Source organism: Thalassophryne amazonica, chromosome 4 (genome assembly GCF_902500255.1).
Source record: "Thalassophryne amazonica chromosome 4, fThaAma1.1, whole genome shotgun sequence".
In the NCBI taxonomy this organism is placed as follows: domain Eukaryota; kingdom Metazoa; phylum Chordata; class Actinopteri; order Batrachoidiformes; family Batrachoididae; genus Thalassophryne; species Thalassophryne amazonica.
In genome coordinates this window covers 142,573,841-142,599,990 of record NC_047106.1, presented here as the reverse complement: position 1 = coordinate 142,599,990, position 26,150 = coordinate 142,573,841, and the positions used below count along the sequence as shown (strand labels likewise).

Below are 26,150 nucleotides of genomic sequence, written 5' to 3'. Positions count from 1 at the left end.
TCTGTCTGTCTCTTGCTCGCTCTCTCTTTCTCCCTCTCTCTCTCACTCTCTCTCTTTAAACATTAAACATTAAATGCAATTGCTTGAATGAATATTTAGGAGCATGGAGTTTTTTTTAAACTTTATAAAAAAAAAATAACAGTATTAAGAACCTTCTATACTTCCCATTAGAACTGCACAAAACAGCGGTCTTTCACAGTGAACCAAATATTCTGAAAAAAAACAAAAACATTCAGTGACCTTTACACAACTTTACCATCGCAGTGATATTTTTCATCCTTCAGATAAATCTGATTTCAAAACACAGTAAATTCAATGACCTTTAGGGGTTCAAAATACAGAGATGGCACATTTTTAAACACATTTGATGATGATGCACTGAATTCAAAAACCCCCTCTTTTGTTTTTGTGTTTGTACTTGTCCTTGTTTTACTTGTCACCACCACCGAGAGTCTGCATCAATCCGTTTTGATTTGTGATGTTTCCGTTGCTGCTGCAGCTTTTTCTTTTAGGAACACATGTTGTGATGTGTCAAGATAGTCTCTCAGAAATTCAGGCATGTGATTGGTTCCCTGATGCCTCCCTCACCTTTGTTGTACAGGAAGAACTAGTGGAGCTGGTTCTCAGTCAGCAGTCCTCACCATCCAGCACCTACACTCCTGATAACCCCATCTCCAACTTCCCTAATGGTGCATCTGACTCCCCTGATGTGAACCCCAACATCTCCCCTGTAAGCCTCGACCCTGTCCCCCCCGACCTAGGTTCCGATGTTTCTGTGGTACAGCCTGAGCCTCCTGCCCCGTCCTCAGAGGCCGTGCTTTCTCAGGTGGATGCTCACGATGAAGAGGAGGTAACAGATAGCTAGGGTACATTCTGGACCATCTCTACGCTGTACACTGCTGCTGGATCAGTGACTGAACCAGAGTGTGCTGTTGGTGTCTTTTCAGGCAATGGATGCCGAGGAGGTGCATCTGTCAGGCCGCAGAGCCTCGCTGTCGGACCTGAGCTGTCTGGAGGACATTGAGATGCTCAGCGTCCGACAGTTGAAGGAAATCCTTGCTAGGAACTTTGTAAACTACAAAGGCTGCTGTGAGAAATGGGAACTAATGGAGAGAGTGACCCGGCTGTACCAGGAGCAGCAGAAACTTGGTGAGTTCTCAAAAAATGCTGTGGAGGTCCGTGGATGATGCAAATGACAGTGAGGCAATCCCTCATGAAGTTTCCTTTCATACTGATGGTGAACTGACTGATATGGATGTAAACTCTAGTTCTGTACTTAGAGTTATTTCACAGGAGTTCTCTGACCCTTGTTTTCAAGGTTAACCGCTTTTTAAAGCCAGTGTTCCACTGCATACATACAACCCCAATTCCAATGAAGTTGAGACATTGCGTAAAATAAATGTGTAAATAAAAACAGAATGCAATGACTTGCAAATCCTCTTCAACCTATATTCAGTTGAATACACCACAAAGACGATATTTAATTTTCAAACTGATTAACTTTATTGTTTTTGTGCAAATATTTGCTCATTTTGAAATGGATGCCTGCAACACATTTCAAAAAAGCTGGGACAGGGGTATGTTTACCACTGTGTTACATCACCTTTCCTTCTAACAACACTCGATAAGCGTTTGGGAACTGAGGACACTAATTGTTGAAGCTTTGCAGGTGGAATTCTTTCCTATTCTTGCTTGATGTATGACTTCAGTTGTTCAACAGTCCGGGGTCTCCATTGTTGTATTTTGTGCTTCATAATGCGCCACACATTTTTAATGGGCAACAGGTCTGGACTGCGGAGGATGTTCATTCAGTTGTTTAATTTTGTAGAAAAAAAGCAGATCACAGACATGACACAAAACTAAAGTAATTTCAAATGGCAACTTTCTGGCTTTAAGAAACACTATAAGAAATCAGGAAAAATAATTGTGGCAGTCAGTAACGGTTACTTTTTTAGACCAAGCAGAGGGAAAAAAATATGGAATCACTCAATTCTGAGGAATAAATTATGGAATCACCCTGTAAATTTTCATCCCCAAAACTAACACCTGCTTCAAATCAGATCTGCTCATTAGTCTGCATCTAAAAAGGAGTGATCACACCTTGGAGAGCTGTTGCACCAAGTGGACTGACATGAATCATAGCTCCAACACGAGAGATGTCAGTTGAAACAAAGGAGAGGATTATCAAACTCTTAAAAGAGGGTAAATCATCACGCAGTGTTGCAAAAGATGTTGGTTGTTCACAGTCAGCTGTGTCTAAACTCTGGACCAAATACAAACAACATGGGAAAGTTGTTAAAGGCAAACATACTGGTAGACCAAGGAAGACATCAAAGTGTCAAGACAGAAAACTTAAAGCAATATGTCTCAAAAATCGAAAATGCACAACAAAACAAATGAGGAACGAATGGGAGGAAACTGGAGTCAACGTCTGTGACCGAACTGTAAGAAACCGCCTAAAGGAAATGGGATTTACATACATACATACATACAGAAAAGCTAAACGAAAGCCATCATTAACACCTAAACAGAAAAAAACAAGGTTACAATGGGCTAAGGAAAAGCAATCGTGGACTGTGGATGACTGGATGAAAGTCATATTCAGTGATGAATCTCGAATCTGCATTGGGCAAGGTGATGATGCTAGTCACCATTTGTTTTATTATACATCTGTGTAGTTAATTAATAAAATATTCTCCACAGACGATTCGCTCGCGCGCGCACGTGAAGAAGTAAAAGGAAAAAACTCTGCTCCCCCTGCTGCAGGGCTGCTGCTCAATCCAAAAACTCTGTCATAATTGTGAAATAAAGGACAAAAGAGACATAAGTCCTGTTCACAGGCTGCTACCAGATACAGGACATGTTCACATCTTCAGTCAAACTCCAGACATCTCCACGTCTCTACATATTCAGTCCCTGATTGGTCATCGCGGTGCGACGAGACGAAAAAGTTAAGCTTTTTCAACTCGGGGAGGAGGGCAACACGACGTGATGCAACGCAATATCGCGCTACAAACGCGCCAATCGCTCCAAATCGCTTCACTCGTGTCGCTTTATTCGCGTCCGTCGCACTGCGTTACTTGGCGCCAAAACGCGTCGTCCCATAGGGATTACATGGCTACCTGTCTCTGCTGTCGCTCGCGTCGCACCCGGTGTGAACGCGGCATAAGGGAGCACCCAGCCACCCTGCGGAGGAAACTCATCTCGGCCGCTTGTACTCGTGATCTCGTTCTTTCAGCCATGAGCCAAATCTCATGACCATAGGTGAGGGTCGGAACGTAGATCAATCGTTAAATCGAGAACTTTGCCCCCCTACTCAGCTCTCTCTTCACCACAATGGTCCGATACAGCGACCGCATCACTGCAGACGATGCACCGATCCGTCTGTTGATCTAACGCGCCATCCCGCACGCTTCACACTGCTGCAAACCGCCCCAGTACACGCTGAAGGGCCTGATTTGATGAAGCCAACAGAACCACATTGTCCGCAAACAGCAGAGATGAGATTCTGTGGTTCCCAAACCAGATCTACACCCGGCTGCGCCTAGAAATTCTGTCCATAAAGATAATGAACAGAACCGGTGACAATGGGCAGCCCTGGTGGAGTCCAACGTGCACTGGAAACAGGTTGGACTTACTACCGGCAATGCGAACCAAGCTCCTGCTGCGGTTGTACAGGGACTGGATAGCCATTAGCAAAGGACCCCGGACCCTGTACTGCTTGAGCACCCCCCACAGGGTGCCCCGAGGGATCCACAAAGCACGTGTGGACTGGTTGGGCGAACTCCCATGAACCCTCGAGCACCCGATGGAGTGTGTAGAGCTGGTCCATTGTGCCGCGACCAGGACGAAAACCACACTGCTCCTCCTGAATCCAATGTTCGACTATCGGTCGAATTCTCCTCTCCAGTACTCTGGAATAGACCTTACCGGGGAGGCTGAGGAGTGTGATCCCCCTGTATTTGGAACACACCCTCCGGTCCCCCTTCTTAAACAGGGGGACCACCACCCCGGTCTGCCAATCCAGAGAGCTGCTTCCGCCTCCTGAGGCGTCGGACGGTTTGCCAGAATTTCTTCGAGGCCGACCGATAGTCCTCCTTCATGGCCTCCCCGAACTCCTCCCAGACCCGAGTTTTTGCCTCTGCGACCGCACGGACTGCAGCACACTTGGCCTGCCGGTACCTGTCAGCGGCATCCGCGGTCCCACTTACCAACAAAGACAAGTAGGACTCCTTATCTTGACGGCATCTGTTACTTCCAGCGTACACCACCGGGTTCGGGGATAGCCGCCGCGACAGGCACCAGAGACCTTGTGACCACAGCTACGTGCGGCCACATTGATGAAGCCACGCTGTTGTAACACGTGCAGAATGTGGCTTGGCATTGTCTTGTTGAAATAAGCAAGGACGTCCCTGAAAAAGACGCTGCTTGGATGGCAGCATGTGTTGCTCCAAAACCTGGATGTACCTTTCAGCATTGATGGTGCCATCACAGATGTGTAAGTTGCCCATGCCATGGGCACTAACACACCATCATGCCATCACAGATGCTGGCTTTTTAACTTTGTGCTGGTAACAATCTGGAATTCTTTTTCCTCTTTTGTCCGGAGGACACATTGTCCATAATTTCCAAAAACAATTTGAAATGTGGACTCATCAGACCACAGCACACTTTTCCACTTTGCGTCTGTCCATTTCAAATGAGCTCAGGCCCAGAGAAAGCGGCAGCGTTTCTGGATGTTGTTGATGTTTGGCTTTCACTTTGCATGGTAGAGTTTTAACTTGCACTTGTAGATGTAGCGGCGAACTGTGTTAACTGACATTGGTTTTCTGAAGTGTTCCTGAGCCCACGCGGTAAGATCCTTTACACAATGATGTCGATTTTTAACGCAGTGCCGCCTGAGGGATCGAAGGTCATGGACATTGTGTTGGTTTTCGGCTTTGCTGCTTACTCGTAGAACGTTTGCCAGATTTTCTGAATCTTCTGATTATATTATGGACTGTAGATGATGGAAACCCTAAATTCCTTGCAATTGAACGTGAGCAAATTAGCAAATATTTGCACAAAAACAAAAAAGCCTATCAGTTTGGACATTAAATATCTTGTCTTTGTGGTGTTTTAAATTGAATGTAGGTTGAAGAGGATTTGCAAATCATTGTTTTTACATTTACATTTCACACAACATCCCAACTTCATTGGAATTAAGTTTATACAACAAGAAGATAGCCCTGAAGGGGCAATTCGGTCGATGTGTCTTATGGCGGTCAAAAGGTGGAGGTCCCAGTGACCGTGGTACAGATGATGGTAATGGACTACAGCTGTCTGGTTGTGACTGGATTCAGCAAATTAAAGTTTGTGCTCACTAAAAACTGAGCCTGTGAATTCTTCATTAAGAAGTCGGACTTGCTTTCTGGTGCCAATGCAAATGTATTTACTCAATCCGATACCCATCCAAGGTTTTATTAAAACTGCCCCCTTCCTTTGCCCTTGAGGAACAGGACTTAGGAATCATCACTCCTTTCAAACACAGTCATTGTTCCTGTGAGGGAAAAAGACAGAACGCCGAGATTATCAGGGCAGTTCTACGCTAACGGAATTATTGCCAGAGCAAATTTAAATGGTCAGCTAAAATACGGCTGGATTCTGTCAAATTGTTCATAACCCAAACCCTATCTGTAAATGAAGTGATTCATGTAGACCTTGACCCTGACCCAGAACTCAAGAAGTCTGAGCCACTTTAAGTGAAAGAAAATGACTTCTAAAGTGGATTTAGCCTCTGCTCATCAACAAGTATTAACGAATAGTCAATAGCCCGTTCACATATAACCAGCTTTCATTTGGTATCAGCTCTGCTCTTTCTAAAAGCAATGAAAGGGTGGCGAACCCGATGAAAGATCTGCCTGTGCTTGACTGTTTAGACGATTTTTTGGTTTCAGATTGAAGTAAAGATGAGCACTTAACTAAAAACTAAGGTGATCCATCCAAGTCCATAGGAACTGACTGCTGGTTCAGGCACCCACCATGAACAGGACTGTGGTGCATCATTTTGACTTCTCAGACCATTTGGTGGCTTCTTGACATCCTCGTCGCTCTTTGTTTGACTGGTGAATTGGGTCTTCTTGTGTTTCAAGTTGAACCTGTGACTGCTGTGTTGTTCCTGCAGTTCAAGTCAGGTCATTTATATAATGTCAGATCACAACGTGCGTCGCCCCACCGCGTTTCGCAAGAGTAAGGTCTGACCTTACCAACACCCCTGAGCAAGCAATGTAGACAACAGTGGTAAGAAAAACTCCCTCAGGCCTTCTCTCAGAGGGGTGACCATCTGTAAGACCACACAAACAGCAACAAAGTTAAAATCAACAAAAGTACAAGAAAGAATTTTCAAAGATGCATAAAAAGAGCAGAAAATATTCCAGGTGCAGTTCATTGGCAGTTCCTGCACCAGTGGCGAGAACCTATCATGGAGCAGAGGTCCTGCTGAGGTACCTGTGGTGTCTTCTCATGTTCTCACTCAGGTTGTGCTGTGTTCCACGAATGTCCAGCTCATGTTTTTTTAAACACATGTTGTGTATTGGTGCGTTCATGTGGTCCGAGCTGTGAGACTTTTGCTCCTCTGTGTCCCGTCCTGAAGTTAGTGGATAAAACAGAACTTCTTCTCTTTCAGCTGCCAGCACCATCGACGCTTCAGGTGAGATCAGTTTTCTCCAGTACAAAGTACACAGAACATTTCATGACCAGCTGATCACTCATCATTGTAACATCGCTTCAAGCTGTGCAGCGTCACGGAACTGACAACATTTAATTTCTACTCAGATGCAGCCATTACAATGTCAGCTTATTTTTGAAACATGTTTCCAAATTACAGCTCATATTAGTGAAGAGAACATATATACATATCTGGGGGGAATTCCATAATAATACAATAACATGCTTTTGGAGGGCGGTATGCATTTTCAGAGGCCCGACGTTCATGCCCAGTCGCCCAAAATGACAGATATTCACCCTCGTCTAACTCGGGCAAACCGCCCTCTAAAAGCATGTTATTTGCATTATCACTTTTTACTGAGATACACAACATGTAACGCGTACATAAAAAGTTGGCTCACTTTAACTTTTGTCGTGTCTGCTGGCGCGTGCTGCTCTCCAAATTCATCAGTACATCCTCATCAAGCTGGCTGCTTTAGCTGCTGTTCATTGTACTATCCATGAGAAAATCATCCGGAATATCCATATTGGGACCAACACACACTTCACGCCTTTTTGTCTTTTCCTTTGTGGACAGTTTTTTTTTCCTCTGCGGACAGTTCTTGGGCTGTGCGCGCTATGACGTCATTTGTTTACGCACAGCGGGCGGGTATAGCCAGATAGTGTCGACATAAATCTACGATACAAGCCTTGCAACGCCCCGGTAAAGTCATAATAATGATTATTATAATATCCAAGTGGCCTTTGTGTGCGTTTGTCTGTGTGTTTGTTTGGCTTTGATCACACAAAAACTGGAGAGCTGACATTTGCCGTTTGGTATGTTTATGTATTTTGGGTCAACGATGAACGCTGCAAAAAACGGAAAGTTGACAGGACTAATATTATTGGAGAAGCTACAGATATTAGCTAACAACACTGAGTAATGGATGTTGGTAACTATATTCTGGAATCGCACGCCGTGGCGGTAAGGCATCTTTTTTTTTTTTTTTTTTAAGTGTGAGTGTGGTGAGTGACTTCATTTAATTGCAAATACATAAAAAAATACATGGATGACACAAGAAAGTGAAAACACTCATTTCCATTGTGGTCCATTTAAAAAATCAAATGACAAAATAGAAATATAATAATAATAAAAATAATAATAGTGTGTATATGATAACAAGAAGCTAAACAACTTAAATCACATTAAGACAGTAAATTAACATTAAAAAACACACAATTAACAGGAAAGAAAAGTGTTGAGTTCTTCTAAAAACTCTTGAGGTCTAATAAGGTTCTAAAACTATTCTGGACTCACACACCATTCAAACTCATTATAGAAACTTTGTTTAATTTATTACTACCCTTGAAAAATCTCAGTTACCTATTTTATAAACACAACTTAATCCAGAGCCCGTGGATCCCCACAGGAAACACGGCAGTGAATATTTTATTTTTCTTTTAATGCTGTCGTCATGACGACGGACTGCAGGAGGAAGCGCACGTGGGCATGTGTGGGGTTTGAAATTACCTTTGACCTTGTGTGATTCACAAAAATGAGGCATGCGCGCAAACATGCATAAGATGTCTGTAAAATGATTTCAGAGAGTTTTATATGGTTGCAAAAAGATTAAGAAGTGTTTATTTCTCACTCACATTTGTGAAATATATGAGACACACATTAGATTTATAGAGCACAAATACACGGCTCGAACAAACAGCTCTGGATATTAAAAGGCTTTACTGGTGGTTGCAACAGGCTGGAGGTCAGCAATGCACAAGGAGGCAGACAGGACTAAGGAACGCAGGTACAGAGCTGGAATGAAGGCACAAGGCACCACAAACTTACCACGAGCGAACACGCCCAGTGAGCTCGTATGACCCCAGGTGATAATCAGCTAATCAGAAAACAGGTGTGCACGGAAAGCACCAGAACCAGGGTGTGGCCAGAGAGAGAGAGAGAGAGAGAGAGAGAAAACACCCATCACCAAGAACCAAGAGAGACAGAGACAGACAGACCCAAGCAGAAAAAAACACCAGCAAGAGAATAAACAAACAAAAACCAATAAAATACGAAAAAATAAGAAACAGATCAGAGAAAAGAGATGAAAACAGAAAACCAAAGTCAAACCCTGACAAAATGAGGTGTTTCAGAGCGTTTTCTGTCATCATGGTTTTATTTTGTTTGAGGGATCAGTTAGCTGATGTCGCGCAGTGTTTCCCGCTGTGATCTATGATGCCACTACCAAATGTACGTCATAGTATCGAACAGCTTCACTTTCTCCCCTTCAGGTGTTGAAATTCTAAATTGTTTTCAGACTGTGTGAATTGGGATCATATTGGCAAAAATCATGTTATAAATCCATTATTTAAGTAGGTAAAAAATGCACACCAAGATCCTCTGCTGAGGTGCATATGCAGAAATAGTAACTCAAATAAAAAGAAAAAGCATAGCACACTCAAAATATTGATGTCCTGCCGCTGATGTTGGTCCAACTGAAGCTGCAATCTGACGAAGGCCTTTGGCCGAAACGTTATTATGAAATAAAACAGCGGCAGTACATCAATATTTTGAGTGTGCTATGCTTTTTCTTTTTATATAAATCCATTATTTAACAGCTAATAAATAAAATGATAGTGGTGCTCAAGAAAATAATTTTTTTGACATAATTCTTAAAAAACTCAAAGGCTGAACCTTAAAAAAAAAAGCGTCACTGCCTTCACACAATGTTTGGCATCTGCTAGCTGACGCGCATTGAAGCACTGAAGCTTTTTGAAATATTTATGATCAGACAAATAATATCTGGTGCTTGCATCACCATTTGAAGGATTCCTCTGTAAATATTGTCTTATCTGCTGCACTATACCTGATTCTCAGTAACCAATACCAGCAGAGTGCTTTAGAGGTCATCTGATATCTGAGGATCTGACACAATGGCCCAGTCTTTGTCATTGTACTGGATTCACTTCAACTGTGAGACAGAATCGAAAAAAATTCAGAAAATCACATTGTATGATTTTTAAATAATTAATTTGCATTTTATTGCATGAAATAAGTATTTGATCCTGTAGTTCTTCACCAGGTTTGCACCCCTTGCAGCAGGGATTTTCGTCCACTCATCAACTCATCCATACAGATCTTCTCTACATCTTTCAGGTTTGGAGTTTCAGCTCCCTCCAAAAATTTTCTATTGAGTTCAGGTCTGGAGACTGGCCAGGCCACTCCAGGACCTTGAAATGCTTCTTACGGAGTCCCTCCTTAGTTGCCCTGGCTGTGTGTTTGGGGTCATTGTCATGCTAGAAGACCCAGCCATGACCCATCTTCAATTCTCTTACTGAAGGAAGGAGGTTGTTTGCCAAAATCTCGCAATACATGACCCCATCCATCCTCCCGTCAATACGGTGCAATTGTCCTGTCCCCTTTGCAGAAGAGCGCCCCCAGAGTATGATGTTTCCACCCCCATGCTTCACGGTTGGGATGGTTTTCTTGGGGTTGTTCTCATCCTCTAAACATGGTAAGTGGAGTTGATACCAAAAAGCTCTATTCTGGTCTCATCTGACCACATGACCTTCTCCCATGTCTCCTCTGGATCATCCAGATGGTCACTGGTGAACTTCAAACGGGCCTGGCTTGAGCAGGGGGACCTTGCTGCCCTGCAGGATTTTAAACCATGACAGCATCATGTGTTACTGATGTAATCTTTGTGACTGTGGTCCCAGCTCTCTTCAGGTCATTGACCAGGTCCTCCTGTGTAGTTCTGAGCTTTCTTAGAATCATCCTTACCCCACGAGGTGAGATCTTGTATGGAATCCCAGGCCGAGGGAGATTGACAGTCATCTTGTGTTTCTTCCACTTTCTGATAAATAATCATAACAGTTGTTGTCTTCTACCAAGCTGCTTGCCTGTTGTCCTGTAGTCCATCCCAGCCTTGAGCAGGTCTACAGTTTTGGCCCTGGTGTCCTTAGACAGCTCTTTGGTCTTGGCTATGGTGGACAGGTTGGGGTGTGATTGATTGTGTGTGTGAACAGGTGTCTTTTATACAGGTAACAAGTTCAAACAGGTGCAATTAATACAGGTAAAGAGTGCAGAATAAGAGAGCTTCTTAAAGAAAAATTAACAGGTCTGTGAGACAGAATTCTTGCTGGTTGGTGATCAGATACTTATTTCATGCAGTAAAATGCAAATTAATTATTTAAAAATCATGCGATCTGATTTTCTGAAGGTTTTTTTTTTTTTTTAGATTCTGTCTCTCACAGTTGAAGTGTACCTACGATAAAAAATACAGACCTCTACATTCTTTGTAGGTGGGAAAACCTGCAAAACTGACAGTGGATCAGATTGGGGAATAACCCCGTTGTGTTTGGTTTGCGGACGTTAATGCTGGATTACGGTCGCAAATTTAGTTTTACCTGCAACGTGTTAGTGGAGCGTTTCATGCACGTTTTATGCCAGTAAAACGGCTATTTGCGAGTGTAATCCACCATTAATGTACGCAAATCATCAGACACAAGGGGATTATTCCCATTCTTATCCAATTCCAAAGTTTGCATGGTTTATTTTTTTGTAAGTAATTTGGTCGCCAAAAGGGTGTGGTCTGCTTACCATTGCAGCAGCGTGTTCATGCCAAACTGGAAATTCTGTGAGCAGACCCACAGATTTCTCCATGTCGTCAGTTGCATTAAGTTAATTTCAAAATGATCAGATATTTGCACAAAAACAAAAAAGTTTATCCGTTTGAACATTAAATATCTTGTTTTTGTGGTGTACGAGGGTAGGCTGAAAAGTTCTAAGGCTTATTAAGAACGAGAAATGCCATTTCAATAAAACTTGGCATGCATTAAGTTCAACTCTTTTGATGACTGTGTTATTTTCTTCCAGGTTGTGAGGTAGTTTATGGTTCATAGCCAAGTTTGACAGTTCGTGGTAGAGGGAAACGGCAAAACTGGACAAAATCTGGCATCGCGGTGTGATTAAGTACCTGCATAAGAAGGGGTTAAAGCCCAAGGACATTCATGCGGATGTGGTTGCTACATTATGGGATGAAGCTTCCTCCATATCTACAGTGCAGAAGTGGACAGCTGAATTTAAGAGGGCAGAGAGAGCCTTGAAGACGACCCAAGGTCTGGGCGGCCTTCAACAGCCACAACCCAGAAAAACATTGACCTTGTTCATGAAATGGTGATGGACGACAGATGATCGACGATTAATCAGCTAGCAGATGCTGTGGGAATATCCCGTGAGAGAAATTAACACATTCTGCATGATGAACTTGGAATGTCAAAGGTGTCAGCTCGGCGGGTGCCACGTCTTCTGACGCCTGATCAGAAACGCACCAGGCTAGTCATGTCGAAGGCAAACTTGGCGCAATTTAAAGAGGATCCAGCCAATTACATGGAACGTTTTCTTACCCAGGATGAGTGTTGGGTTCACCACTTTGAACCAGAGACAAAAAAAACAATCAGTGCAGTGGAATCACCCAAGGTCACCACCTCCAAAGAAGGCCATGGTCGTTTTGTCTGTGGGGAAGGTCATGGTTTCAGTTTTCTGGGATGCCAAGGGCATTGTGTTCGTGGACTATCTTGAAAAGGGACAAACCATAAATGGACAGTACTATTCTAATCTACTGAGACAGTTACGCGAGGCTATCAAAAAGAAGCAACCAGGAAAGCTGACGAAAGGGGTGCTGTTCCATCAAGACAATGCCCCAGCTCACAAGTCAACAGTGGCCATGGCCACTATCCACGAGTGTGGATTCGAACTGGTAGATCACCCACCATACTCCCCCTGAATTGGCAAACTAAACCTGAAATAAACTTGGCTGGGAAGCACTATCGGAGCAACGATGAGGTGATGGCTGCCGTTGAGGACTATTTTGACTCTCAAGATGAAAGCTTCTGTGCCACTCAAGCACCGCTGGAAGTGGAGTTACAGGGAGACTATGTAGAAAAATAAGCTTGAATTTGTTAAATTCGACAACTGCATCATAGTCAGCCTTAGACCTTTTCAGCCTACCCTCGTGTATGTATATGTATATATATATATGTGTATATATATGTATGTATATATATATATATATATATATATATATATATGTGTGTGTATATATATGTATATATATATATATGTGTGTATATATATATATATATATATATATATATATATATATATACACAACCCCTGTCAAAAATTATGGAATCACCGGCCTCGGAGGATGTTCATTCAGTTGTTTAATTTTGTAGATAAAAAGCAGATCACAGACATGACACAAAACTAAAGTCATTTCAAATGGCAACTTTCTGGCTTTAAGAAACACTATAAGAAATCAGGAAAAAAAAAATTGTGGCAGTCAGTAACGGTTACTTTTTTAGACCAAGCAGAGGGAAAAAAATATGGACTCACTCAATTCTGAGGAATAAATTATGGAATCACCCTGTAAATTTTCATCCCCAAAACTAACACCTGCATCAAATCAGATCTGCTCATTAGTCTGCATCTAAAAAGGAGTGATCACACCTTGGAGAGCTGTTGCACCAAGTGGACTGACATGAATCATGGCTCCAACACGAGAGATGTCAATTGAGACAAAGGAGAGGATTATCAAACTCTTAAAAGAGGGTAAATCATCACGCAATGTTGTAAAAGATGTTGGTTGTTCACAGTCAGCTGTGTCTAAACTCTGGACCAAATACAAACAACATGGGAAGGTTGTTAAAGGCAAACATAGTGGTAGACCAAGGAAGTCATCAAAGCATCAAGACAGAAAACTTAAAGCAATATGTCTCAAAAATCGAAAATGTACAACAAAACAAATGAGGAATGAATGGGAGGAAACTGGAGTCAACGTCTGTGACCGAACTGTAAGAAACCGCCTAAAGGAAATGGGATTTACATACAGAACAGCTAAACAAAAGCCATCATTAACACCTAAACAGAAAAAAACAAGGTTACAATGGGCTAAGGAAAAGCAATCGTGGACTGTGGATGACTGGATGAAAGTCATATTCAGTGATGAAACTTGAATCTGCATTGGGCAAGGTGATGATGCTGGAACTTTTGTTTGGTGCCATTCCAATGAGATTTATAAAGATGACTGCCTGAAGAGAACATGTAAATTTCCACAGTCATTGATGATATGGGGCTGCATGTCAGGTAAAGGCACTGGGGAGATGGCTGTCATTACATCATCACTAAATGCACAAGTTTACGTTGATATTTTGGACACTTTTCTTATCACATCAATTGAAAGGATGTTTGGGGATGATGAAAACATTTTTCAAGATGATAATGCATCTTGCCATAGAGCGAAAACTGTGAAAACATTCCTTGCTAAAAGACACATAGGGTCAATGTCATGGCCTGCAAATAGTCCGGATCTTAATCCAATTGAAAATCTTTGGTGGAAGTTGAAGAAAATGGTCCATGACAAGGCTCCAACCTGCAAAGCTGATCTGGCAACAGCAATCAGAGAAAGTTAGAGCCAGATTGATGAAGAGTACTGTTTGTCACTCATTAAGTCCATGCCTCAGAGACTGCAAGCTGTTATAAGAGCCAGAGGTGGTGCAACAAAATACTAGTGATGTGTTGGAGCGTTCTTTTGTTTTTCATGATTCCATAATTTATTCCTCAGAATTGAGTTATTCCATATTTTTTTCCCTCTGCTTGGTCTAAAAAAGTAACCGTTACGGACTGCCACAATTTTTTTTCCTCACTTATTATAGTGTTTCTTAAAGCCAGAAAGTTGCCATTTGAAATGACTTTAGTTTTGTGTCATGTCTGTGATCTGCTTTTTTTCTACAAAATTAAACAACTGAATGAACATCCTCCGAGGCCGGTGATTCCATAATTTTTGCCAGGGGTTGTATATCCATCCATCCATCCATCCATCCATGTTGTGTGGGCCGCCAGAAGAGGAGGTACTGCTGGCCCACCACCAGAGGGCGCCCTGCCTGAAGTGCGGGCTTCAGGCACGAGAGGGCGCTGCCGCCTCACAGGAACAGCCGAGGTGACAGCTGTCACTCATCAACTATGACAGCTGTCACCGATCATCTGCACTTCACCCCGGATAAAAGCAGGATGACACCTCCACCACGTTGCCGAGATATCGTTCTTCTACGGAGGTAATACTCTCAGCCTGAATATTCCGATATTGATTCCAGTAGATACATTGTTGCAGCTGTCTCCCCGGAGGACCGGCATGGGCCGCGACTGCTTTGCTCTGCTTTCCGCCAGATAAGTGAATAGACAGACGCTGCACGAGTGTGTGTTAGAGGTGGAGGTGGAATTCCCACCGTTGTTGTTACTGGGTGTACACGCACCCACACTTGACTGTCTTTGCTCTTCGCCAGCAGTACCAGATCCGACACACGGAGACGGTGGCCACCTGAGGGACTCGGGACCTGGCGGCTCCAGTATCCTTCGGGTTCAGTGGCGGAGGAAATCGTGTGGTTCCGGTTCTTCTCTAGACGGACGTCTCCTATCGTCGATCCTGCCCACACGACACCTTTATCCATTGACTTTGTATATATTCTATAATCGGCTGTGTGTGGTTGTGGCATTCACAACAGTAAAGTGTTCAAATTTAACTCTTTCTATTGTCCGTTCATTTACGCCCCCTGTTGTGGGTCCGTGTCACTACACTTTCACAACAGGATATCTCGGCCAGCGTCATGGACTCCGAGGGGCGTCACCCAGCGATTGAATGGCCAATGGGAGAGCAGGGTGCACAGGCGTCTGCAGGAGGCGTGATTGGTGAGTTGCAGCACATCCTCACCGCCTTTACGGCTCGGTTGGATCAGATGACCGAGCAAAACATCCTCCTGAACCGCAGGGTGGAGGCTCTCTCCGCACAGGTGGCAGCGAGCGCTCAGGGCGCTGCTGCAGCTCCTCCTCCTGCCGACCCTGTGCAGGATATGAATGTTCCAGTGGTCGTTCAACAACCCCTCCCACCATCCCCTGAAGCATACATAAGCCCCCCAGAGCCGTACGGAGGTTGTGTGGAGACGTGCGCGGACTTTCTCATGCAGTGTTCGCTCGTCTTTGCACAACGTCCCGTAATGTACGCGTCTGATGCTAGTAAAGTAGCCTATGTAATTAATCTGCTTCGAGGAGAGGCACGCGCTTGGGCTACGGCGCTTTGGGAGCAAAATTCACAGCTCTTTCATACGTACACTGGGTTTGTGAGGGAGTTCAAAACCGTGTTTGATCACCCTAACAAGGGAGAGACCGCTTCAACTGTGCTGCTGTCAATGAGACAGGGACGCCGGAGCGCAGCCGCTTATGCAGTCGACTTTCGCATTGCGGCTGCGAGGTCCGGCTGGAATGACGCTGCGCTCCGCGCCGCCTTCGTAAACGGACTGTCGTCGGTCCTGAAGGAGCACCTGGTGGCTTAGGATGAACCGCGGGAATTAGATGGGCTTATCGACCTTGTTATATGGTTAGACAACCGGTTGGAGGAACGCCGTCGGGAGTGAGACGAAGGACGTGGCCGGGTACGCGCCGTCCCTCTCCCTTCCGGGGTCGGAAAGGTTCCGCCCTCCCCACGCTCCACAGCTGCAGCGCTCTGTGGGGCAACAGCTCCCCCTGCTGACATTGCTAGGGAAACGCACAGGGCCAAAATGAGAACAGATGACAGAATGAGGAGGCTGGTCCGCGGGGAGTGTTTTATCTGCAGCTCAAAAGAGCACATACAGAAAAACTGCCCCAAACGGCCACAACGACAACACCTGCCCTTAGAGACTGGGCTAAGGAGGGGTCATAACATTCACGTGGGACACACACATATTGCCACACGACTCGCAGTTACAATCCTGAGCGGGGATTTAACTCTTCAAGCCCCAGCACTGGTGGACACGGGGTCAGAAGGGAATCTGCTAGACAGCAGATGGGCAAGGGAGGTAGGGCTCCCTCTGGTGGCGCTTCCTTCGCCATTGCAGGTGCGGGCACTAGATGTCACCCTTCTCCCTTTAATCACGCACAAGACATGACCTGTAACTCTGGTGGTGTCTGGAAATCATCGGGAGAAGATCGAGTTTTTTGTGACTCCTTCTACCTCCCGGGTGATTTTGGGTTTCCCGTGGATGTTGAAACACAATCCCCGGATTGATTGGCCGTCTGGGGTAGTGGTTCAGTGGAGCGAAACCTGCCATCGGGTGTGTTTAGGATCCTCGGTTCCTCCCGGTTTACATGCTAAGGAGCAGGTCAAAGTCCCTCCCAATCTGACGGCGGTGCCGGTTGAGTACCACGATCTTGCTGACGTCTTCAGCAAGGATCTGGCACTCACCCTTCTCCCGCACCGTCCGTATGATTGTGCCATTGATTTGGTTCCGGGTGTTGAGTTCCCGTCCAGCAAGGCTGTACAGCCTCTCACGACCTGAGCGCGAATCAATGGAGACCTACATCCGGGACTCATTAGCTGCCGGGCTGATCCGGAACTCCACCTCCCCGATGGGTGCAGGTTTCTTTTTTGTGGGCAAGAAAGATGGCGGTCTTCGTCCATGCATTGATTATCGGGGGCTGAACGAGATCACGGTTCGCAACCGATACCCGTTGCCTTTGTTGGATTCGGTGTTCACCCCCCTGCATGGAGCCAAAATATTCACAAAGCTGAATCTTAGGAACACATATCACCTAGTTCGGGTCCGGAAGGGAGACGAGTGGAAGACGGCATTCAACACCCCGTTAGGTCATTTTGAGTACCTGGTCATGCCGTTCGGCCTCACTAACGCCCCCGCGACGTTCCAAGGTTTGGTAAATGACGTTTTGCGGAACTTCCTGCACCGATTCGTCTTCGTGTATCTGGACGATATACTCATTTTTTCTCCGGACCCTGAGACTCATGTACGGCATGTACGTCAGGTCCTGCAGCGGTTGTTGGAGAACCGGCTGTTTGTGAAGGGCGAGAAGTGTGAGTTTCATCGCACCTCTTTGTCCTTCCTGGGGTTTATCATCTCCTCCAACTCCGTCGCCCCGGATCCGGCCAAGGTCGCGGCGGTGAGAGACTGGCCCCAACCTACGAGCCGTAGGAAGCTGCAACAGTTCCTCGGCTTCGCAAATTTTTTACAGGAGGTTCATTAAGGGGTATAGTCAGGTAGTTAGCCCCCTGACAGCCCTGACCTCACCAAAAGTTCCCTTCACCTGGTCGGATCGGTGCGATGCCGCGTTCAGGGAGTTGAAACAGCGCTTCTCGACTGCACCCGTCTTGGTGCAGCCCGATCCCAGTCGCCAGTTTGTGGTTGAAGTAGACGCCTCTGACTCAGGGATAGGAGCCGTGCTATCCCAGAGCGGAGAGACCGATAAGGTTCTTCACCCGTGTGCCTATTTCTCCCGCAGGTTGAGCCCAGCAGAACGGAACTATGACGTGGGCAATCGAGAACTCCTAGCGGTGAAAGAGGCTCTTGAGGAGTGGAGACACATGTTGGAGGGAGCGTCAGTGCCATTCACGGTTTTTACTGACCACCGGAACCTGGAGTATATCGGACCGCCAGGTGGCTGAACCCCAGGCAAGCCCGCTGGTCACTGTTCTTCAGCCGTTTTGACTTCCGAATCACCTACCACCCCGGGACCAAGAACCAGAGGTCGGATGCCTTGTCCCTGGTGCATGAACATGAAGTCAAAACCGAGCTGTCGGATCCACCATAACCCATCGTACCGGAGTCCACGATCGTGGCCACCCTTACCTGGGACGTGGAGAAGACCGTCCGGGAGGCCCTGGCACGGAGCCCGGATCCCGGAACAGGGCCAAAGAACAAACTATACGTCCCACCAGAAGCCAGGACTGCCGTCCTGGACTTCTGTCACGGGTCCAAGCTCTCCTGCCACCCAGGGGTGCGTAGGACCGTGGCAGTGGTCCGGCAGCGCTTCTGGTGGGCGTCCCTGGAGGCTGACGTCCGGGCTTACATCCAGGCCTGCACCACCTGCGCCAGGGGCAAGGCGGACCACCAAAAGGCACAGGGACTCCTTCAGCCGCTTCCTGTGCCTCATCGCCCCTGGTCCCACATTGGTCTGGATTTCGTCACGGGCCTCCCGCCGTCCCGGGGGCACACCACCATCCTCACGATAGTGGACCGGTTCTCCAAAGCGGCCCACTTCGTGGCCCTCCCGAAGCTCCCGTCGGCCCAGGAGACAGCGGATCTCCTGGTCCACCATGTCGTACGTCTGCATGGGATACCAACAGACATCGTCTCAGATCGTGGTCCCCAGTTTTCCTCGCAGGTTTGGAGAAGTTTCTGCCGGGAGTTGGGGGCAACCGTGAACCTCTCGTCTGGGTATCACCCTCAGACCAACGGACAGGCTGAACGGGCTAACCAAGAGCTGGAGCAGGCCCTGCGATGTACCACATCCGCACACCCGACGGCTTGGAGTGAACACCTGGCCTGGATCGAGTATGCGCATAACAGCCAAGTGTCCTCTGCCACCGGCCTCTCCCCGTTCGAGGTGTGTCTGGGGTACCAGCCCCCTTTGTTTCCTGTGGTGGAGGGAGAGGTCGGTGTACCCTCGGTCCAGGCCCACCTGCGGAGATGCCGTCGGGTGTGGCGCACCGCCCGTTCGGCCTTGTTGAGGGCCCGGACGAGGGCAAAGACCCATGCAGACCGTCGACGGTCCCCGGCCCCCGCATATCGGCCCGGGCAGGAAGTGTGGCTATCCACAAGGGACATTCCCCTCTAGGTGGATTCCTCCAAACTGAAGGACCGGCACATAGGGCCCTTCAAGATCCTCAAGGTCCTCAGTCCCGCCGCAGTGAGGCTCCAACTCCCAGCCTCACTGCGGATCCATCCAGTATTCCACGTTTCAAGATTGAAACCACATCACACCTCACCCCTCTGTACACCCGGTCCGGGACGTCCGTCGAATGGGCCGGGGTTTCCAATATTTGGTGGACTGGGACGGCTATGGACCCGAAGAACGCTCTTGGGTGAAGAGGAGCTTCATCCTGGACCAGTATCCTTCGGGTTCGGTGGCGGAGGAAATCGTGTGGTTCCGGTTCTTCTCTAGACGGACGTCTCCTATCGTCAAGCCTGCCCACACGACACCTTTATCCATTGACTTTGTATTTATTCTATAATCGGCTGTGTGTGGTTGTGGCATTCACAACAGTAAAGTGTTCAAATTTAACTCCTTCTATTGTCTGTTCATTTACGCCCCCTGTTGTGGGTCCATGTCACTACACTTTCACAACAATCCATCCATTTTCTTCCGCTTTATCCGGAGTCGGGTCGCGGGGGCAGCAGCTCAAGCAAAGCCGCCCAGACCTCCCGATCCACACACACCTCCCCCAGTTCCCAAGCCAGCCGAGAGATGTAGTCCCTCCAGCGTGTCCTGGGTCTTCCCCGGGGCCTCCTCCCAATGGGACGTGCCTGGAACACGTCTCCAGCGAGGCGTCCAGGGGGCATCCGGAAAAGATGCCCGAGCCACCTCAACTGACTCCTTTCGACGTGGAGGAGCAGCGGCTCGACTCCGAGCTCCTCCCGAGTGTGTGTGTGTGTGTGTGTGTGTGTGTGTGTGTGTGTGTGTGTGTGTGTGTGTGTGTGTGTGTGTGTGTGTGTGTGTGTGTGTATATATATATATATATATATATATATATATATATATATACATACACACACACACACACACACACACACTTTTTGGGCACCGATTGTGAACACTGGGGGGTACATTTAGGGCAGTGCTTGTGAAAACTTGTAGACAGAATACATATGTTCAGCTTTGAAGAAAATTAAGAGATAAACACTGTAATCAAAATGTCAGCAGTGTGTGTGGTTTTAGTTAAAGATAAGATTTGGTCAATCAGTTACAAAAAATGGACTTGGAACTGGAACCATATCTTTCAAATAAAGAAGCAAGAAACTGATATTTGAAGAATGTAAGTGTGCAGACTGCAAAGGAGGTTCAAAAGGAACTTGATATCGCCACCAACCAGGCTGACGCAGGTCCTGGAAATGAGACCTCTCAAGTAACAACACAGAGCATAAAAAGAACAGTCCGAGCAAATGTCAAATATAGACTGCATGGACAAACATAGGAAGCAGAGCGAGAAGAAAAAGAAAACGGAGAGCTGAATATAATAATCCCCCGATTCAAAGGAAGCCATGAAGCAAATGTAGAGGCCAGAAAAAAACATGATGATAAATTAATCCAGTGCGTTCATGAAGAGGTTTTAGAACTTTGCAGATGACAAATATGAAAAATCATCTAACCCTAACCCCAATTCCAGTGAAGTTGGGACGTTGTGTAAAATGTAAATAAAAACAGAATACAATGATTTGCAAATACTCTTCAACCTATATTCAATTGAATTCACCACAAAGACAAGATATTTAATGTTCAAACTGATAAACTTTATTGTTTTTGTGCAAATATGTGCTCATTTTGAAATGGATGCCTGCAACACATTTAAAAAAAGCTGGGACAGGAGCAACAAAAGACTGGGAAAGTTGATGAATGCTCAAAGAACACCTGTTTGGAACATTCCGCACGTGAACAGGTTAACCCCCGGAGGTCGACAAGGTCATATACGACCTCAGTGAGTATGCTTTACATTTTCGCGTGTATCTTTTGATCCGTAGACGCTATCAACTTAACATATCATACTCATGACAAAGGTTGTTTGTCAACAAGAGAATGATCTCCTTCGACTCTGTACACGTGTAGTCACTCAGCGGACACTTTTTACGGCTATAAATGCAATCAAATCATAAAAATAATAAGTCTATATCAAAGTATATCATGCACAGTTATACACGGCACAAACACAGTACAGTGATGGTAATGACGTCACGAACCAGAAACGGCTCTGGACTCGGTTGCTATGATAAAATAAGGAAGTGTCTCCATGCTCCCCGGTGCCTTTACGTGCAAAGCTGCGCACAACCATCTGATATACTTTTTCTTGGGAATAAGCAAGAATGGCAAAAAAAACTTTCACCGTCCAGGAAGCTTTGCAGCAGATTTTTGACGACAGCAATGTTGAGTCAGGCTCATCGGGTGATGAGAATTTTTACAGCGACGAGGAGCTGGACTATCTCGTGCGTTTGGATCCAGTTGAGGAGTGAGTATCCAAATTATTATAGGTAATAAGAAGTGCAGTAAAACTATTATATCTGTAGTAAATTGTGATAAACAGCAGTGCATTATGTTGTTCTGAGTGTATGTTTTTTTCTATTGGAGAATATGCAGTTTTCCTCTGCCCAGCACTGTAAACAATATGAACATGTGTCTATGCATTTGTTATGTGAACAGACTCTGTGAAACTCACATTTTAGTGATTCTACACTAGTATGCACACATACTGTAATGTATGGGTACTGACTGTAAAAGCTAAGATTGTAGTTTTACTTTGGGAGTTTACTTGGAGCTCCTTTGTTCCTGTCTGTCCCACTTTTTCACACCTTTTGCCTGGGGGGATGGGGGTACTTAAGTGTGGCCCCTGCGGGATGAAGTCAATAATTTTGCTGATTTGTCTTTGTGAGATTACAGTGTAAATGATATATTGTTATACTATACTAACAGTATAATGAGAGGTATTACAAGATACACAAAGTAACTTATTTCTCTTTTGTTTTAATGATGAGCCTCAAGAATCTCCACCTATATCTCCTGTCCAGCCTGAAGAATCCCCACCCACCCAAGTGTTTCCTATGTGATGTCCGTCTGTGCCTGGTGGCTGACAGGAACTGTTTGTTTGAGTACCACCACACCGAGTCACCTTTTTTTTTATTTATTGAAAAAAAATTTTTTGTTACTTATTCCAGAAATTCACAATTTTGCACATTGGTCAAGTTGACCTCCAAGATCATATGTCAGCTGTGACTTTGCTTATTCATTGGTGTTTAGTGTTTTTACATAAAAAATTTGTAAGATTTATTTTTCGCCTAAATTTTTCCTTTGCATTTCTTGTTCTATACCTTTTTCTACCTTCATGCAAATGGAACAAAGTGTGTATATTATGAAAATTTAGCTTTTCCTGAAAAAAGGGTATATACTACTTGATTGTGGCTCATAAGGGGTTGGTATAACAGTATAATAATAAAAAAAAAAAAGTCCAGGCGAGAGAAATGGCCAAAAAAGGCCTTAGACCCAGTAGGGTTAATTGGAAACAGGTGAGTGTCATGATTGGGTATAAGAGGAGCATCCCCAAAAGGCTCAGCTGTTCACAAGCAAAGATGGGGTGAGGATCACCACTTTGTGAACAACTGCATGAAAAAATAGTCCAACAGTTTAACCCCTTCTAAACCTGTATATCCCATCGATGGGAAGTTTCACTTTTTATTTGTGAGATACTGACAAGCCAAAATGAGGCAGGTGGTAGGGGGTTAAAAACAATGTTTTTCCACATTCAGTTGCAAGGAATTTAGGGATTCCATCATCTACAGTCCATAATATAATCAAAAGATTCAGAGAATCTGGAGAATATTTTTAGGACTTGCTGCCTCCACCTGCAGGACGGAACATACCCCTCACACTACCTTTTTTCTTTGCTTCCATTGGTCGGGTGTTATTGGGCCTTCAAAGCCCACACCACAAGACTAAAAAAAATTAAAGTTGGGTATTTTAAATGATGTTTTAGAGGGATAAGTGCAATATGGGACAATGATGATGTGGGATCAGTGCAATACAAGTTATGTTTGTCTTTGAGCTTGCCTCACCCCCCCCCCCCCCAAAAAAAATATCTTCTGATGTTTTTAATATTTATTGAAGTATGTGTGTGGGTAAGTTTTGTGTGAGGGTGGGCATTGTTTTTGAGGATGCACAAGAAAATTTCATTGTGCTGATTGCTATTTAATGACAATAAAGGTGATTCTAATTCGGAACTTTTTACACGTAAGCGGCAAGGCCAACAAACCAAAATTGAATGCCCGTGACCTTTGATCCCTCAGGTGGCACTGCATTAAAAACTGACATCATTGTGTAAAGGATCTTACCAGGTGGGCTCAGGAACACTTCAGAAAACCATTGTCAGTTAACACAGTTCGTCGCTACATCTACATGTGCAAGTTAAAACTCTACCATGCAACGCGAAAGCCATAAATCTACAACATCCAGAAACACCGCTGCCTTCTCTGGGCCCGAGCTCATTTGAAATGGACAGACGCAGAGTGGAAAAGTGTGCTGTGGTCTGATGAGTCCACATTTCAAATTGTTTTTGCAAATCATGGATGTCGTGTCCTCTGGACAAAAGAGTAAATAGTGCAAAGTTCAAAAGCCAGCATCTGTGATGATTTGGGGGTGTCTTAGTGCCCATGGCATGGGCAGCTTACACATCTGTGATGGCACCATCAATCCTGAAAGGTACAAACAGGTTTTGGAGCAACACATGCTGCCATCCAAGCAACGTCTTTTTCAGGGACGTCCCTGTTTATTTCAGCAAGACAATGCCAAGCCACATTCTGCATGTGTTACAACAGCGTGGCTTCATAGTAAAAGAGTACTAGACTGGCCTGCCTGCAGTCCAGACCTGTCACCCATTGAAAATGTGTAACACATTATGAAGCGCAAAATACGACAATGGAGACCCCGGACTGTTGAACAGCTGATGTCGTACATCAAGCAAGAATGGGAAAGAATTCCACCTACAAAGCTTCAACAATTAGTGTCCTCAGTTACCAAATGCATATTGAGTGTTGTTAGAAGGAAAGGTGATGTAACACAGTGGTAAACATACCCCTGTCCCAGCTTTTTTGAAATGTGTTGCAGGCATCCATTTCAAAATGATCAGATATTTGCACAAAACAAAAAAAGTTTATCCGTTTGAACATTAAATATCTTGTTTTTGTGGTGTTTTATTGGTGTTCAATAAAACTTGGCATGCATTAAGTTCAACTCTTCTGATGACTAACTGTTATTTTCTTCCAGGTTGTGAGGTAGTTTGTGGTTCATAGCCAAGTCTGAAAGTACGTGGTAGAGGGAAACGGCAAAAATGGACAAAATCTGGCATCGCGGTGTGATTAAGTACCTGCATAAGAAGGGGATAAAGCCCAAGGACATCCATCCATCCATCCATCCATTTTCTTCCGATTTATCCGGAGTTGGGTCGCGGGGGCAGCAGCTCAAGCAAAGCCAACCAGACCTCCCGATCCACACACACCTCCTCCAGCTCCTCCGGGGGAACCCCAAGGTTTTCCCAAGCCAGCCGAGAGATGTAGGCCCTCCAGCATGTCCTGGGTCTTCCCTGGGGCCTCCTCCCAATGGGACGTGCCCGGAACACCTCTCCAGCAAGGCGTCCAGGGGGCATCCAGAAAAGATGCCCGAGCCACCTCAACTGACTATTTTCAACGGGGAGGAGCAGCGGCTCAACTCCGAGCTCCTCCCGAGTGACCGAGCTCCTCACCCTATCTCTAAGGGAGCGCCCAGCCACCCTGCGGAGGAAACTCATCTCGGCCGCTTGTACTCGCGATCTCGTTCTTTCAGTCATGAGCCAAATCTCATGACCATAGGTGAGGATCGGAATGTAGATCGATCGGTAAACAGTCGCCCCAAGGAGCGTTATATTGTATGGAAAAAGCCATACAATAATTACAGAAAAACCCCCAGGGTCAAAATGACTCCCTATGAGCAAGCGCTTGGTGACAGTGGGAAGGAAAAACTCCTTTTAACAGGAAGAAACCTCCAGCAGAACAAGGCTCAGGGAGGGACAGTCTTCTGCTGGGACTGGTTGGATCTGAGGGGAGAGAATCAGGAAAAAGACATGCTGTCGAAGAGAGCACAGATCAATCACTAATGATTAAATGCAGAGTGGTGCATACAGAACAAAAAGAGGTGAATAAAAAGAAACACTGGGTGCATCATGGGAAACCCCCCAGCAGTCTAAGTCTATAGCAGCATAACTAAGGGATTGTTCAGGGTCACCTGATCCAACCCTAACTATAAGCTTTTTCAAAAAGGAAAGTTTTAAGCTTAATCTTAAAAGTAGAGAGAGTGTCTGTCTCCCTAATCCGAATTGGGAGCTGGTTCCACAGGAGAGGAGCCTGAAAGCTGAAGGTTCTGCCTCCCATTCTACTCTTACAAACCCTAGGAACTACAAGTAAGCCTGCAGTCTGAGAGCGAAGCGCTCTATTGGGGTGATATGGTACTATGAGGTCCCTAAGATAAGATGAGACCTGATTATTCAAAACCTTATAAGTAAGAAGAAGAATTTTAAATTCTATTCTAGAATTAACAGGAAGCCAATGAAGAGAGGCCAATGTGGGAGAAATATGCTCTCTCCTTCTAGTCCCTGTCAGTACTCTAGCTGCAGCATTTTGAATTAACTGAAGGCTTTTCAGGGAACCTTTAGGACAACCTGATAATAATGAATTACAATAGTCCAGCCTAGAGGAAATAAATGCATGAATTATCTTTTCAGCATCACTCTGAGACAAGACCTTTCTAATTTTAGAGATATTGCGCAAATGCAAAAAAGCAGTCCTACATATTTGCTTAATATGCGCATTGAAGGACATATCCTGATCAAAAATGACTCCAAGATTTC

At 45.3% G+C, this 26,150-nt stretch overlaps 1 protein-coding gene across 2 annotated transcripts in view; it reads left to right on the top strand.

Annotated features, from left to right (window-relative positions):
• The window catches only part of rffl (ring finger and FYVE-like domain containing E3 ubiquitin protein ligase), a 128,806-nt gene that overhangs the window by 48,137 nt on the left and 54,519 nt on the right, over positions 1–26,150 (top strand). For both annotated transcript variants that reach the window (XM_034168700.1, XM_034168699.1), the window contains exons 4-6: positions 602–850; positions 948–1,149; positions 6,665–6,688. In XM_034168700.1, the coding sequence (XP_034024591.1) occupies positions 602–850; positions 948–1,149; positions 6,665–6,688 (475 nt within the window). The remainder of the gene's footprint in view (positions 1–601; positions 851–947; positions 1,150–6,664; positions 6,689–26,150) is intronic.